We start from the raw sequence: 14,174 nt of genomic DNA on the forward strand, positions 1-14,174 counted from the left end.
AAACATGGCATATGCATACAATGGAACATTATTCAGCGTTAAAAAGGAATTAAGTGTTGAAACACACTGTAACACAGTTGAAGCCTGAAAACACGCTAAGAGACAGAAGCCAGACACAGGTCACATACTGTATGATTCCACTTATGTGAAATGTCCAGAATTCCTAGAAAATAAGAGTGGTGACTGCCAGAAGCTGAGGGAAAGAAGAAATGGGAAATAACTACTTAATAACTATTTTTCGGAACCAGGTAGGTGGTGGCTATACAACCCTTTTTTTTTTTTTTTTAATTTATTTTTGGCTGTGCTCATATGCACTGCTGTACCTGGGCTTTCTCTAGCTGTGGAGAACAGCGGCTACTCTCTAGTTGTGGTGTGCAGGCTTCTCAGTGCAGTGGCTTCTCTTGTGTTCAGGTTTCACCTTGTGCTCTAGGGTGTGGGGTTCTCAGTAGTTGTGAACGGCCTTAGCTGTCCCGAGCCATGTGGGATTCTCCACATGTGGGATCAGGGATCAAAGCTGCAACCCCTGCACTGGCAGGTGGATTTTTAACCAATGGACCACTAGGGAAGCCCCACAACATTGTTAATGTACAAAGTATCAGTGAATTTTTCAGTTTAAAAGGGCTAATTTTATTATGTGAATTTTATGTGAATTTTGCTTCAACTGAAAAAAAAAGAAGAGCATTACTAAATGGACTATATTATAATACTGAATAAGGAACGCCTCAGAAGCAATATTAAGAATAAAACCAATGAGGAAAAGAAAATTACTGGATTGGTTTGAACTGGGCGGGCACATGCAGCTGAAGCAATTGTAGAGTGGAGTGCTCCTCTCTCAGTCATGTCTGACTCTTTGCCATGCCATGGACTGTAGCCCCCCAGGCTCATAAGTTCATGGAATTCTCCAGGCAAGAATACTGGAGTGGGTAGCCATCCCCTTCTCCAGGGGATCTTCCTGACCCAGGGACTGAAACTGGGTCTCCTGAATTGCAGGTGGATTCTTCACTGTCTGAGCAACCAGGGAAGCCCAGATGATACATAGTAATAGACACCTAAGTTACAACAAGAGAGACTTTGTTGGCTAACAGCCAACACTCTGCAAGTGCTAATGAAGGAGATGAAACTAAAATGATATGCTGTATCTTATGGTAGAGTCAGTGAATGGTCATCACTATACCACAGCAACTTCTAGAATTGAAAGTTAATCTTAACCAGCACTAAATGTTCAACATTCTTCTACGCTTAAGAATGTGCAGCATGTTATCACCATCCAGAGAAAGAATCCTCCTGGTCACCTCCTGGTGACTATTTGTTGTTGTTTAGTTGCTAAGTTGTGTCAGACTCTTTTGTAACCCCATGGACTGCAGCCTGCCAGGATCCTCTGTCCATGGGATTTCCCAGATAAGAATATCAAAGTGGGGTGCCATTTCGTTCTCCAGGGGATCTTCCTGACCCAGGGATCAAACCCACATCTCCTGCACTGGCAGGATTCTTTACCACTGAGCTACCAGGGAAGCCCCATTTTAGTATATGGTTTGTGTTTATGAGGCAAATATGCTAGTCCATTTGTGATCTTGGGATCTGCTCCAGTTATGGTCAACAAGCATTCCTTTAAGTAGAACCCGAGCTGAGGGGCATGGATCACCAATGGTCAAGACCCCTGGTTTTGAAAATGCCTTGTCGTTAATTAGCAGATCAAAGTTACCTCTGTGCAGACTCACCTGTTCTCCATGCTGCAGGCTTCGAGTCATTGCCTTGAGAGCTTTAACAATCTGAGCCTTTGTGGCTGCTGGGCTGTCCAGATTTTCAAGGCCAATGCCTTCAAGTAATTTTAAAAGGTATGGGACCAAATCTACTTTCAGGGCCTAGAAGAAAATATTAAGTATATATGTGTGTGTGTGTATGTGTGCATATACACACACATACGCTTTAAAAAAAAATGTAAGCCATCCACTGAGGAAATAATTTCACTCCCAGGATCCTACCTGGAAGAGAACACTCTGCTTTAATTCCAGAGACAGAATTTGGCGGTAGGGGCGGGTATCTAATGATAGTGACATTTTTATTTAATGAGATCTTATTCTATTCCATCAACTATTCTAAATGTTATATGCTGATTATTTTACTTAATCCTCCCCCAAATCAAATGATGTAGGCATAATTATTATCGATGGAAAAATCAACACACGAAGGCCTTGACAGTCACAGAGCTAGATGACAATGGACTCTGTATCTAGACCTACAAAGAAAAGAACCTGAAAAAAAAAAAAGAACCTGAACTTATAGTCAGTATACTGGTCTGCCTCTTCTAATGACATATACTGATGTGAAACAATATTTGGAGAATATTAATTTTTTTCATATTCTCTTAAAACATCAACCTTTGCATTCACCATACATTTTCTATTGGCCTAATAAAAGTTAAGCAATACTCTGGTACCACACAATTTTCAATGCCCACTCTGAAATTCAAAAAGAAGAGGTGAAAAAGCAACTAACATTTAGTAAGTGTTCCTCTTTTTATAGATATTATTCTCAGAACAACCTTGTGAGAAGCCACAGCTTTATTTTACAGATGAGGAATCTGAGTACTGTTAAGGCTAAGTAATAAGTAACATGCCTGAGGTCACAGAGCCATCAAGTGGCAGAACTAGCTCATGTTCTTTCTAATACAGCAACCCGCTTGGTCAGTTATAAGTCTGAACCTCAGAGCATCCAATTATCTCCTTGAATTGTACCCAGTACTTCTAACTTGCATGAATGAGGAACAGGGGTGGGAGTAGGGGTGGGTGGAGAGAGATGATCTGAGAGGAAAAAGGGCTGGAAAACAGGAGAGTCAGATAATAAGGATGTAGGGCCTTGTATTCAGGTTAAGGATGTCAGATGTAACTTTGTCATCTGGCAGATAATGGGAAAACACTGAAGAATTTTTAAGTGCAGAATGACATATATTTTAAGAGTTATATTTTAGAAGGATCACTTTTTCCATGATTTTTAAATTGATGGTATGTTTTTTGTTCCCTTGATGTCTGCTACTACTTTACACTGGTATCCACCAAGTCTTCTTTTCATTAGTCTTCTTTTATATTTTCTTTGAAAAGGACTATAAAACCCTTGGCGGGCTTTTCAAACGTGACTTAAGAAACAAAGGAATGAATAAACAAGAATGAATCTTTCAAAAAGGATAAACCAAATTTTACAAAGCTAGTTGAGCATAAATGCTTAGTAAACAATCAAAATTTAAAATTCAAACATAACAAAAATACTTTGACAGTGGTAAGATTTTTGGTAGCTGGCCCACCTTTTCTGTGTGTATATATACATGTTTCGTCCGATATGTGTGTGTATAAAATATAAAATTGTATATGTACCAGCTCACAAGTTACCTCTCTGCCAAGTCAGGGAAGCCAAAATCAGTGCTAAATAAGTGAAAATCTATTTGTTTGGTATGTTGCCTTCCCTAAAATAGGAATCTAGAAAGTTACTTACCTGTGCTACTAATTCACTCTGCTCCTTCTGAAACATTCTATTAATTGCTTCACAGGCTAGACCAATGGTATCTGGTCGTTTTTTCATTCCATTTATCAGTGGGCCAATGGTCTCCAAAGACGCCATGGTTCGAACACAGAGCTAAGTACCCAAAAAGAGAAGGTTACTTGTAGAAAGCAATAATTTATGTAACACAGTAAATACCACAATAATATATGAAAAACCTATATTCAGTTCAAGTTTTGTTTGCCCATGCTGTGAGGCATGTGGCATCTTAGTTTCCCAACCAGGGATCAAACCCACATATCCTGTAGTAGAAGCGTGGAGCTTTTACCACTGGACTGCCAGGGAAGTCCCATCAGTTCAAGTTTAATAATGAGAGTCAAATTCAGTCTCCTATTAATCATATCATTTAAACCAGTTTAAGAACCGTTACAATATCATGCAGTTCATATGGATGAAGGTACGTGGCAGGAAGGGGATTTATTCTGCAATGTACATTAGTCAGGAAGAGGGAGCACAGATAAATTCTACAGCTATAAGCTACTAAATGGATTAATCATCAATACCTCGTTTTCAGACAGGGCGTGAATAACTCGAATGGCACTCTTAGGGATGGCGTTGTTCCTATGATTCATCGCCTGGATAATTTTGGGAAGATGGCCCAATGGTGGAACCTGATCAGCCAGCTGAGGCTGTGCACTGAAGAGGCATACTGTTGCCATTGTCAAAGTTTCCAGAGTCTCTCCCTGGAGGGATAAAACAAATGAACAAGCAAACGATAAAGTCTTAAATGTCCTTGGTAATTATTTGGTGTTCACAATAGATTCTAAGTGCTGGCGCTTGAAAACGGGTCCATAAATCCTAAAAGAACAACAAACATCTCCATCTTGATAAAAGCATGAATTTAAAGGACTCTAAGAATGTGATATCTGAATCTACACAGATTTTCTCTGGGCATTTCTATTTCACATCTCATTTCTACGGCAGACAGACATTTCTATTTAGAGATCATCTCTCAAAAGATATTACTAGGTATTTCCAGGTAATGTTACAGAATTGTCAGTATTGGAGAACATCAATAATTCAGGAAAATACAACAACTAGTGGAATGATATCCCCAGTTCTGTAAAAATCAGAGTAAAGAGAAATCGTAACTATAGAAAGAGATATATATAAATATCTGACATACTGTTTATATTTTTTAAAAAGTCTTGAAAACCTAATGATACCAACTAATGATTCCTAAGTACTTGACATTATACTAAGTGCTTCACATTTATCAAAATGCATGAAAACTTCAGCCTTAGAGGCAGATGCTGTGACCTTTCCATGAGGCAACTGAGGCAATGTCAGGAGGTATTACTCCAGGCCACAGAGCTTATCAGTGATGGACCTGGCACCCAGGACCATCTAACAACACAGGCTCTCAGCCACCTCGACAGCCAGCTTTTTAAATTAATTCAACAACAATCACATACCTCAATTATTTTCAATATATAGATTCAAATAACAAAACTTTCTATTTCAGGGTTTATGACTGGCCAAACCAAGACCAAATCTACTCTCTTACTCACTCTTGCTTTCCTGCTAGCCTTTGAGCATAGGTACAGGGTTCATTCATTTATCAATAGTTAAGACTCTCCTATCAATTTCTTTAGCTGAGTGAAGAATATGCCCTAGCAGGACACACTTCCATTTAGATTTCTACACTAAACCTCTAGGTTTCTCCTTAAGAACCATACAATCACTGGAAATGGGATGGCAGAAACCTTTCAGAACCTCTGCAATTGTTCTTCAGATTAAGAAGTTTCACTTTTGATGAAGCATATACAAATTTAAGTGTGGGGGCTACATTGAAAGAGGTAGCCAACTCAATGCGTGGTCAATGAGAATGGTGTTTTAACAGAAATATTATCAACATATTAAGCAAAGTGTGTGAAATGTCTGGCTGACAACTAAAGCTTACATGAGGACTGTTCTTCTCTAGAAGCTCGGTTAGCTTTTCCAGCAGTGCAGTAAGAAATTCTCTAGGCTTCCTTAGAACCCAAGCTGGCTGTGCAATGAAGATTCTCAAGAAAACTCCTCCAACAGCAAGCTCACCTTCTGCTTCCCCAAATACCACAGCAAAATCTTCAGGCAACTTTAAATAGAGAAAGAATAGTCAAGTCATTTACTCATCATTAGTTGTATTGGGCTGGGCAAGAAAGTCTGGGCTCCAAACAAACTTTTTTTGCCCAGTCCAATACATTAACAAGAAAGAAATAAAAAACCCTATTAAAGAAATCTTCATGCAATGAACTAGGCTTTAAATAGTCATTAATACAATCAAGTCAAAATTATTTGTTTTATTTTCACTTAATAAATTTCTATAAAGTTCCTTTGATTAAGTTACTCTTTTCAGAGAAAGTCCTTTGATGAAGTTACTCCAAAAATGAATACTCCTACTTTTTTTTTTAATGTTTAAAACCTTGTTTTCCAGGGGAAGATTTAAGTGTCTTAGTAACAAAGTAAAGGATGGCTTTATACTCACTCAGCAGGAACTTAAAACAATAAATTTACAGTAAAATGTAAAATTTCTTCCTCTGAATAAAAGTATACTTTACCTTCCAGTTTACGTCAGGGTTGTCTTGCTGATTTTTAAAGTGCCTTGGGAAAAAAAAGAAGGAAAGGGCAACAGACTTTAGTCATAAGATACATGTTCATTACCCTTTACAGAGTAAGTCTTAGAGAGGTGACTGACAATGTGGAAAATGTGTGCCTGCCTAGTGACTCCACCTGAAGGTCCTAAGTTGTTAATCTGTGTCTTTACTTACTCGAGCATCATTTCTCTAACTGTCGTGGACACTTTATCTCTGGAACTATCATTCCAAATTAACTCAGGATTTTCATGAGTTCCTTCAAAAATATGGACAGCAGCTTCAGGGTTGTCTCTCATGGCATCCATAAAAACGCTTGGGAGAAATTTCATCAATGTAATTCGAACCTGGATGAGGAAATTTGAGAAAGAAAAAAGACCTATTGAAAACATCTCAATATTTAGTTTGCTTTACATTTCTCTAAGAATGATGCTATAATGTGTGTTAAGGCTGATATGAGCCATAACTATCATCCAAAAGTCCTGAATGAGAAAACAGATAAACCTTGGTTTATGGTGGCTCAGTAGTAAAGAATTCACCTGCCAATGCAGGACATGTAGAAGACTCAGGTTCGATCTCTGGGTTGGGAAGATCCAGCTCCCCGGAGGAGGGGATGGCAACCCACTCCAGTATTCTTGCCTGGAAAATCCCCTGGACAAAGGAGCCTGGCGGGCTATAGTTTGTGGGACAGCAAAGAGTCAGACACAACTAAGTATGCACACACATGCAAAGCTAACAAGACTCACTACAACCTACTACTATTTACCTATCTGGGTTAATTTCCTCTCTCCACCTCAAATTTAAGTAACATTAAGAAATCCAGCACCACTGGTGTGTGAAGTTCCCAAAGCACGCCAACCTACCAGATTCTGACCTTCACATGCTGTCCCCTCTTTCCAGAAAGCCCTCAGCTGATCTGTCCCTCCACCTCTCCCCAAAACTCCCCACATCCTCACAAATTCTTCTCATGCTTTGTGTTATTCAAGTAATTTTTAGTACCATGTTTTACATTTTACTGTGCCTTTTCCCAAAAAGGATTTAAAAAGCAACTTAAAAAAATAACATCCAACACACACATACAAACAGAAAATTAGACATAAGGACAAAGGGAAAATGAAGGCTGGGAAGACAAGTTTTTCCCTCAGGTCTTCACATAGTTTCATCTCCTTTGTGTCATTCAAGTCTATGTTAAATCTCATCTTTTAGAAATCTTTCCTGGCCCAGTCTGTCTTGTCAGTGACTGTATTTTCATTCCCTGGCACAAGCTGATACTCAAAAACTTTTTTGAATGAATGACAATAACAGGAATTAGTACATAAAGAAAATATCAAAAGCTCTGTATAAGTGCAAGCAATACATAATAAATTTAGCCCTGAACTTCCTGGCAGTCAGTGAACTAAAGGAAACAATGTCAGTTACATGACAGAGAGCATCCACAAAATAGGATGTATGTCATTTCCCTTGGTCAAATTGATCTAAGATGTAAATACAAGAGCTAAAACTATAAAACACCTAGGAAAAAACATAGGCATAGATTTTTGTAACTCTGGGTTAGATAATGACTTTTTATATATTAAAAGCACAAGCTATAACAACAAAGACAGACTGGACTTCATCAAAATGAAAAAAAAAAAAAAAACAACAACAAGAAGAAAGTGGAAAAACACACACAAAATGGGAGAAAATATTCATAAATCATATATCTGATAAGGGACTGGTATCCAAAATACATAAAGAACAATTACAACTCAATAGTAAAAAGACAACTCAGTTGAAAAGTGAGCAAAGGATGAGAATAGACGTTTCTCTAAAAAAGATGTACAAATGGCCAATAAGCACAGGAAAAGATATTCAACATCATTAGGCACAAGGGAAATGCAAAGCAAACCCTGATAAGCACACTTCACACCCACCAGGATGACCATACTCAATGAAGATCTATACAGTAACTGCTAAAGAAGAGGTGGATATCACCATCAGTACTGGTATATAAAATGGTTCAGCCACTGTGGAAAATAGTCTGATAATTCCTTGAAAAGTTAAAAATAGTGTTACCATATTACCCAGAAATTCTACTCTCAGAGAAATAAAATACATATCCACACAAAAACTTGTACACATGTGTTCACAGCAGCATCAGACAGAATAGCCAAAAACTAGAAATAATCCATATGTTCATTTTCAATCGATAAATGGAAAATCAAAATGTGGTATAAATATACGGAAGTGACTGCTAAATTAGGAAATGGGTTTTTTTTTTCCTGGTTTGATGAAAATGTTCTAACACTGACTGTTGTTGCCCAAAACACTGAATTGTATACTTCATGTGTGTGAATTGTATGGCATGTCAATTATATCTGAATAAAGTTATAAAAATGGAAAAGAAGTTTACTGACCCCAGTTCTAGAATCTCTTGTTGCAAATTATTCAATTAAGGAGCTGACATATAATTTTTCCTACATAGAAAATTTAAGTACAAATATATTCACTTTGGTAAAATTTGTCCCTCATGTATTTCAACGGTTAAAAAATTACTAAAGAGCTCAAAAATTAATTATAGTACATATTTTAAACATCTAAAACATTATTTAAAATGTAACAGTAGACATTATAGTTATGTGCTATCCAACTCTAGCATTAAGAAAACTCAGTATTAAATATCAATATTCATGATTTTATGGGCCCTTGCCACAGGCACCCAAATGTAATGTTCCTTATCCATTAACCCTACTGATGACAGATTATTAGCCATATTCCCAAAGTAAAACTATTCCAGGTCTTGTGACATATTCTCAATATCTAAATCAGGAGATCAGATAAGAAAAAACACAACTGAATCTAGCTTGTTTTCTGTAAGGGGGTGCTCAGGATCCTGTATTTCATATTTGGGCTGGCATAGACAGTGTTTCAGTGAGCATTACTTCATGTGAAACTGATTCAATAACAGAAGAAGGAAACTTTGATTACAACTGTGTCTGGATGCAATTCTACTTAGAAGTATTATTCTAGTAGGTTTCTGCTCTATGAACTGAACCACGGTTCCAGAGATCATTTTGTCTTCTCCAGATTCTTAATGAGATTTCCATGCAGAGAGGAGAAGCAAAGGCACTGTAATACTCACCTTCACAAGCCAATCTTCGAAGTGTGAGATCTAACCTAACCTAATATACCTTCTGTCACAACTTAAAATATACTTTTAAAAATATGTCTTGGCTCCTTCAAGGGAGATGAACAGTCTCATCCCATAATTCAAACACTCTCTTAAGACTGCTCAAAAAAAAAAAAAAAAAAAAAAGACTTCTCAATTCTAGCACAGGCTTCCCTGATTATAATTTTTCTCTACCTAGTAATATATAGGAATAATTCAGGTTTGTCCATCTTTCAACTTTCATATGAAGTCATTTCTTTACTATTTCAGACTTTGGTAATCCTCATGAAATTAGTTACCAAAGTAATAGAGCTTTAATAATTAATTTCTTTCTAAGAACCCATTTTGTGCTCACCTTTGGACCTATTAGTTTATCTGCTGTCATTTTAGCAAAAAGTTCTGCTGTCTGGGCTCGAACCTGTGGATGTGTTGAATTGCAGAACATGTCTAGTAAATAAATCAAAGCTCCTGTGAAGGAAAAAAAGCATTAGCGTTTATAGGCTAAATAAAAAAATATGACTTTTCTAGTCAGTAGAATTTACTTTCAACCTCATTTAAACTCAATGCAGTCTGTTTGCTGTTTTTTTTTAAACTGTAAGCCTTCCAAAGCATTCTTCTAGTTTATCAGACTATATAAAGTAGCTCAAAATAAGCTTTACCATTATAGAGCATGACTAGATGAGAAAGCACTCTATACACTACCTCTTGCCATTGCTTCTTTGATAATTTTTGTACTTGATGTCAAAGCATAAAGAGTCTCCAGAACAAGCTGACGACCTGCAGAACAAAAGACATTAAAAGAATCGAATCATCACATTACCTTACATTTACTAGGCATCAGTGCCAGGCACTGAACGGGGTGCTTTACAAAGGGCATCATACTTTCTACTTCACAACAACCAGCTAGACAGGTTTTGTGGTCTTGCTATGAGTGAGGAATCTGAGATCCAGTCTGAGTAGCCCATGAATTCACAATTAGTGAGTGGTATAACTCACTATACCACTGAGGTATATAGAGGTTTACAGAGGTCTGACTCCAATATCCACACCCATAACCACTATGCCATACTGCTCTCCTACCTCATTGCTCATTGTGCAAACAAAATTTCACCTCCTGACACCCTGAGGATACTATATTCAGGGATCTATTATTTTTATTTGGTGCTAGTATCTTAGAGAAATGAGCAGGAAGTAGCAGCTGCAAGACACTGTTCCAGTCTGAAACACAGCAGCATCCTTCTGCACAAAGTCTGTGCACTTCTCACCCCCTCCTTGTCATTGAAGTAGACTGGGCAACTGGACAGTCTTCCAGTGTCAAGGGGCAACAAGACACAGGTGACCAGAGGAGTGAAGAGTTGGCAAAGAGGGTGAAGGCTGCCAGGTATTAGGCCGAGACGAAAACAAAGGATGGTAGCCAGACTGAGCTAAGTTAACAAGCAGGAGAATAAACACTCAAAATTAGACTTCTTTTAAGAGAGGAAACAATATTTCACTGAAAACCAGTCACTGTTCTAACCATAAGTTCAAAGGAAAAGACTTTGGATGGGACAGAAGAAGTCAGTTATTTTGTTTTTAACATTCCTGAGCAAACAGTGAAAAATAATCTAGTCTAAAATATAAATGAGAACAGAGTAGGCTGAGATATCTAAATATCAGCTATTTTACCAGTAAGATTAAAACCATGACTGCACTATATAAATTCAGTATGAATATAAAATAACTTTTAAACCATGATTTCTGTAACGTTCAATCAGTTTAATTTTGCATTGTTTGTAGCTGTTAAAAAGTAGTAAAAAAGAAAAACTAACTAAGGCTGTAGGAATGACAAAAAAAATAATCTGCTAATAACTTTTAAATGCTGTCATTTAAAAGATAACAAAAATATTCAATAATAATTGAACTCCACTCAATTCACTGAACACAATACGTAACACGTGCAAGGCACTGAATCAGAAAATGAGTGAGACTGGTTGCTGCTCTCAAGGAGGTGGGCAGGTGTGAAGTCAAGATTAATGTGACTTCTGAAAGGCTGGCAAAGCTGACTGAGCAATGCATGCTGATGGGTAAGTGACAAAGTTGGAGTTATATCACAACTGTCTTTGAAAAGCAATCTCAAGGTTGATCTAACACAACTACACACATATGTGAGACATAACTACAGTGTGTAAGGAGTCTATATTATTGCAGGCTGTACTCAAGAAATCAGGTTGCTACATTTTTAAAAACTGATCTCATCTGGTGCTAACAGTTACTGTTAGCATCAAATCAGTAAAGGATAAATAATGCAGGACTGAACTTTAAGTAAAACATAAGGTGATTTTTATATTATGCATTTTTTTCTATCACACAAGTTCAATTGTGTGTTTTTTTAAATAAAATACGGAGTATCAGTTAATTCTCAATCATTCATATGTAGCTTATACTCAGTAAATTGAGAAAAACAGATTATTTTCATTTGCTCTTGGATTTCTATCATCTCTTCCAACTTCGGATATGGAAATACAAAATACTTAACTTATGTAAAAATAAAATAGGAAGACAAATCTAATATAAGGAATACCATTTAAAATATTGCAAAACACTATGTTGGAGGTTTTGCATCATCTATGTAACTGTTCCCCTCTATGCTGACTGTACTGTGGTTCTGAAAATTCCAGCGAATATACATACTTGATGGCAAAGAATGCAGAAGAGCCAATAAATTGGACAAAACCATTGATTCAGCAATATTATTGACACAATCTTGATTAGATGTCACTATATTCACAACCTGAAAATCAATCAATAGGACATTAAGAGTTCTGGAAATAATGTCAAACCTAAAGAAATTAAGGCAAATTAGTCAGACCTAAATAAACTTAAGGTTTATTACCAAAATGAGAAAAATACTTGGAGGACAAATATTTAACTTTTAGGCAAGAGTTTAATTCTTTAAAATTGGCTTTATTACTTTGCTCTTTTGAGAATAAAAAATGTTAATGCTAGTGTGTGAGATATAAATATATATCAGTATATATATATATATATATATATATATATATATATATATCAGTTTTCTATTAACTTAAAGGTAACAATTAAATGTAACAATCTAAACAAATATTTTAGCACCAATTCACAATCCTTAGGCTCATAAGAAGCCTTCAATCCTACAGCAGTTCATGCTCCAGAATGATGATGTATGCTATAGTGTTTTCCAATTGGAGATTTGGGGTGGGAAGTGATTAGCAAGATAATCATCTTCACTACTTGGACTTTTTCTTTCAGAGGGAGAAAGTAAATGTTTCTGGTGCCCAGTACAATATATTAGGTCTATCTTTCTATTATAAAGAAATAGGCAGGTTTTTCTTCAAAAGAAGATGACTGCTCAAGTCTAACTTATACATCTAAACTTCTACATCTAAAGATTAATGCCACAACTTGAATCAGGGGGTCAGCATCTCAAAGAAAAATATAGACACAATAATGCTTACTTTAAAAATTACAAGGTACTTGAAGGAATTAAGTGGAGACGCATGCTTTTCAATGAAAAGACCATGCTTGTTAAGCTGTTGACCAATTTAACCTTTATTATTTTCTTAAACATTTTAAACCAAAATGCAATATAAGAACACTTAGTCATTCATCAAGTTCATTGTTACTGCAAGGTTGAATTTGGTGTTCTTCATAATAAATCGTGTGTGTTACAAAAAGCAGGATCACATGAAAAAAGATCCTGGATATTCACTCTGGGTTGCTAGACAAGGAGAACCCTGTGACCAAGGTCTTCCTGCTTCTTCCAGAGGAAAAGGCTCCACACAAACAACTTCCTACAGAACCAATGATTTCATTCTCCCGAAGGAGGGGCCTCCAACCACTCTTGGACCTCTAAGACCCACAGGTTCTGGGTAGCTGGAAAGGATGCTTTTGTGCCAAACCCATAAGAAAGGAGAGCAACTGAGGGAGATGGAACACAAACTCACAGTGTGTAGCTAGCAGACTCCCTTGGTCTCAACATGTCTCTCTGTGGAAACACAGAGAGATCTTGGAAAGTTCTGCTCCCTTTTTTTGTCATCTGTAGCTTCCAAGCTACCCGAGTAAAGTCCATTCCTTAACTCAACCCATATGACACTATAAGATGCATCCCAAGTTCTAATGGATGACAGATGATGACCACAGAGGGAAGCACCCCGAACACTGTACAATATTTGCTCTTCAAATGGGCATATTAATTCAAGTTTAAAGACATTCACTTGCCTTAATAGGCAAAATAAAAAAAAAACTATATACAAATTTCTATTCAACTTTAGATGATGATTAACCAAGGCTCAAACCATGTATAGTATGTTGTAGGAAAGACAGCATGCTTTAGAACAAAATTCCTTTACCTCTAAAGCCAGCTGCTGTACTTGACCAGCTCCATGGACTCGAAGAAGAGAAAATATTAACTTAAAATGACCAATGCATTCACTTTCAGAGCCTAGAAAGAAAAAGAAAATGCTTATCTTTTATTTCCAAGCAATGTTCTATCGATCTTTGGGAAACGGATATATTTTGTTTACTGTCAAGTCTGTGGTAAACTTTTCTCAACAACTGTGACATGAAGCGAGTGCAGCATCACTAAGGAGTAGTAAATCTTAAGAAGTTAAACAGTATTTAAGTTTCTCAGGTTTGTTTTGTTTTCATTTCCATCCCAACCCCTAACTAACCGACAGGCTAAAAACAAGAAATTTATCAAATACAATTCAAAAATTAAAAGTGTATGGTGGTACTTTTACATTTTACCTCTAGACCTCAGAGCTGACCCTGTCAGTCTAATTATATCTGGAGACAGTGTGACATCATTTGGCTTTTAAGTAAGACTGAGTTAGAACTCTGTCACTTGAGAACTACATTACAAACAAGTTCCAAATCAATTCCCA

The 14,174-nt window shown here is 36.8% G+C and overlaps 1 protein-coding gene across 1 annotated transcript in view; it reads right to left on the reverse strand.

The window, feature by feature from the left end:
* DNAJC13 (DnaJ heat shock protein family (Hsp40) member C13) overlaps window positions 1-14,174 on the reverse strand; it is a 150,492-nt gene that overhangs the window by 11,709 nt on the left and 124,609 nt on the right. Inside the window, exons 45-54 of the mRNA XM_065942343.1 lie at window positions 13,641-13,732; window positions 11,944-12,043; window positions 9,976-10,050; window positions 9,629-9,741; window positions 6,303-6,472; window positions 6,093-6,135; window positions 5,456-5,629; window positions 4,056-4,235; window positions 3,487-3,627; window positions 1,719-1,862 (exon numbers count right to left, since the gene is read on the reverse strand). Of these exons, the coding sequence (XP_065798415.1) occupies window positions 1,719-1,862; window positions 3,487-3,627; window positions 4,056-4,235; window positions 5,456-5,629; window positions 6,093-6,135; window positions 6,303-6,472; window positions 9,629-9,741; window positions 9,976-10,050; window positions 11,944-12,043; window positions 13,641-13,732 (1,232 nt within the window). The remainder of the gene's footprint in view (window positions 1-1,718; window positions 1,863-3,486; window positions 3,628-4,055; window positions 4,236-5,455; window positions 5,630-6,092; window positions 6,136-6,302; window positions 6,473-9,628; window positions 9,742-9,975; window positions 10,051-11,943; window positions 12,044-13,640; window positions 13,733-14,174) is intronic.

Source organism: Muntiacus reevesi, chromosome 8 (assembly GCF_963930625.1).
Source record: "Muntiacus reevesi chromosome 8, mMunRee1.1, whole genome shotgun sequence".
NCBI classification, from domain to species: Eukaryota; Metazoa; Chordata; class Mammalia; order Artiodactyla; family Cervidae; genus Muntiacus; species Muntiacus reevesi.